We start from the raw sequence: 1,237 nt of genomic DNA on the forward strand, positions 1-1,237 counted from the left end.
AAAGAAAGCTCAAACCGTTCAACTGAACCAAAAAATTATCATTTCAGATGGTTCATCATCTGAGGGGTGTAGAAACGCCATTAGACAGCTTAAGTCAGGAATAAACCTGCAGTAAGCCCTATTTTTTTTCGACTATTCCTCTCAAACTCCATTACATCTCTCACTCAGAAAGATCCCAGCAGGCTGGCCAGCATCTTCAAACTTTCTCCAGCAGCACTACTAACGCAGTTAACGCAGAACCATAATTCAAACTTCACTGCTCTCCTGTGCCACCCAGGAGACACATTGTCAGATTTAAAAACACTAATTGAGCTAAAGAATCATGACACTCAGTTTAAAAAAAAAAGGGAGGTGGCGATAATTTATTGCAGTTAATACTTTTTCCTCTCTACTTGGAGCTGGTGTACTTGGTGACGGCCTTGGTGCCCTCGGACACGGCGTGCTTGGCCAGCTCGCCGGGCAGCAGCAGCCGCACGGCGGTCTGCACCTCCCGGCTGGTGATGGTGGAGCGCTTGTTGTACTGCGCCAGCCGGGACGCTTCCGTGGCGATCCTCTCGAACAGGTCGTTCACGAAGGAGTTCATGATGCTCATGGCTTTGCTGGAAATGCCCGTGTCCGGATGAACCTGCAGACACACATCGTTTACCTCAGAGTGCTTCACATTCAAGGGTGATTTATGGTTCCGCGTTACACCAACGCAGAGCTTACGGCGTAGGGTACGCGGCGAAGCGCACGTACGGTGCGCGTCGCCGCGTACCGTACGCCTTTAGGCTACGCCGTATCCTACGGCGCAAGGCTCTGCGTCGATTTAACGCAGACCATAATTCAGGCTTCAGAAGAAACACAGGCGTCGTGACGTGAGTGCGAGCTCGTCACCCACCTGCTTCAAAACTTTGTAGATATACATAGCGTAAGTCTCCTTTCTTTTTGTTCTTCTCTTGCCTTTTCTGTCGCCCGAACCCTTTCCCTTCTTTTTGGATAGATCGGTACTCATTTGGGAAGCTTTCAAAATACTTTACCAAGTGGACCAAAAGTAATTATACCAGGGAAGCTCGTTTGTGTACAGCTGTTTAAGTAGCTTGTTAATTAGTGACTAATTTGGTTCAGGTGGTTTATTTTTTAACTCAATTTAGATTGTATTCGGTAAAACTAGACACCAGAACTATTGCCAAAGGTCCCCTCTTTTGTTCTCTTTCGTCTGTTTTGGCATGTTTGTACTGAAATCTTATGGACGTTT

At 47.0% G+C, this 1,237-nt stretch overlaps 1 protein-coding gene across 1 annotated transcript; it reads right to left on the reverse strand.

Annotated features, from left to right (window-relative positions):
- Positions 1 to 388: 388 nt before the first annotated feature.
- On the reverse strand, positions 389 to 994 carry zgc:92591 (uncharacterized protein LOC436997 homolog). Its single transcript, XM_061731144.1, has 2 exons — positions 881 to 994; positions 389 to 625 (listed from the first exon to the last, which is right to left on the reverse strand). Exons 1-2 carry the CDS (start codon positions 992 to 994, stop codon positions 389 to 391), a joined length of 351 nt encoding a protein of 116 aa, XP_061587128.1.
- Positions 995 to 1,237: the final 243 nt, after the last annotated feature.

This window comes from Cololabis saira, chromosome 10 (assembly GCF_033807715.1).
Source record: "Cololabis saira isolate AMF1-May2022 chromosome 10, fColSai1.1, whole genome shotgun sequence".
Classification (NCBI taxonomy): Eukaryota; Metazoa; Chordata; class Actinopteri; order Beloniformes; family Belonidae; genus Cololabis; species Cololabis saira.

What these genes read in the sequence shown, in the direction of transcription:
- zgc:92591 (XM_061731144.1), bottom strand. Translation starts at nt 994, where the DNA reads ATGAGTACCGATCTATCCAAAAAGAAGGGAAAGGGTTCGGGCGACAGA. An exon ending in TCTACAAAGTTTTGAAGCAG is followed by an intron (nt 626 to 880) that starts GTGGGTGACGAG and finishes GTGTGTCTGCAG; the next exon opens with GTTCATCCGGACACGGGCAT.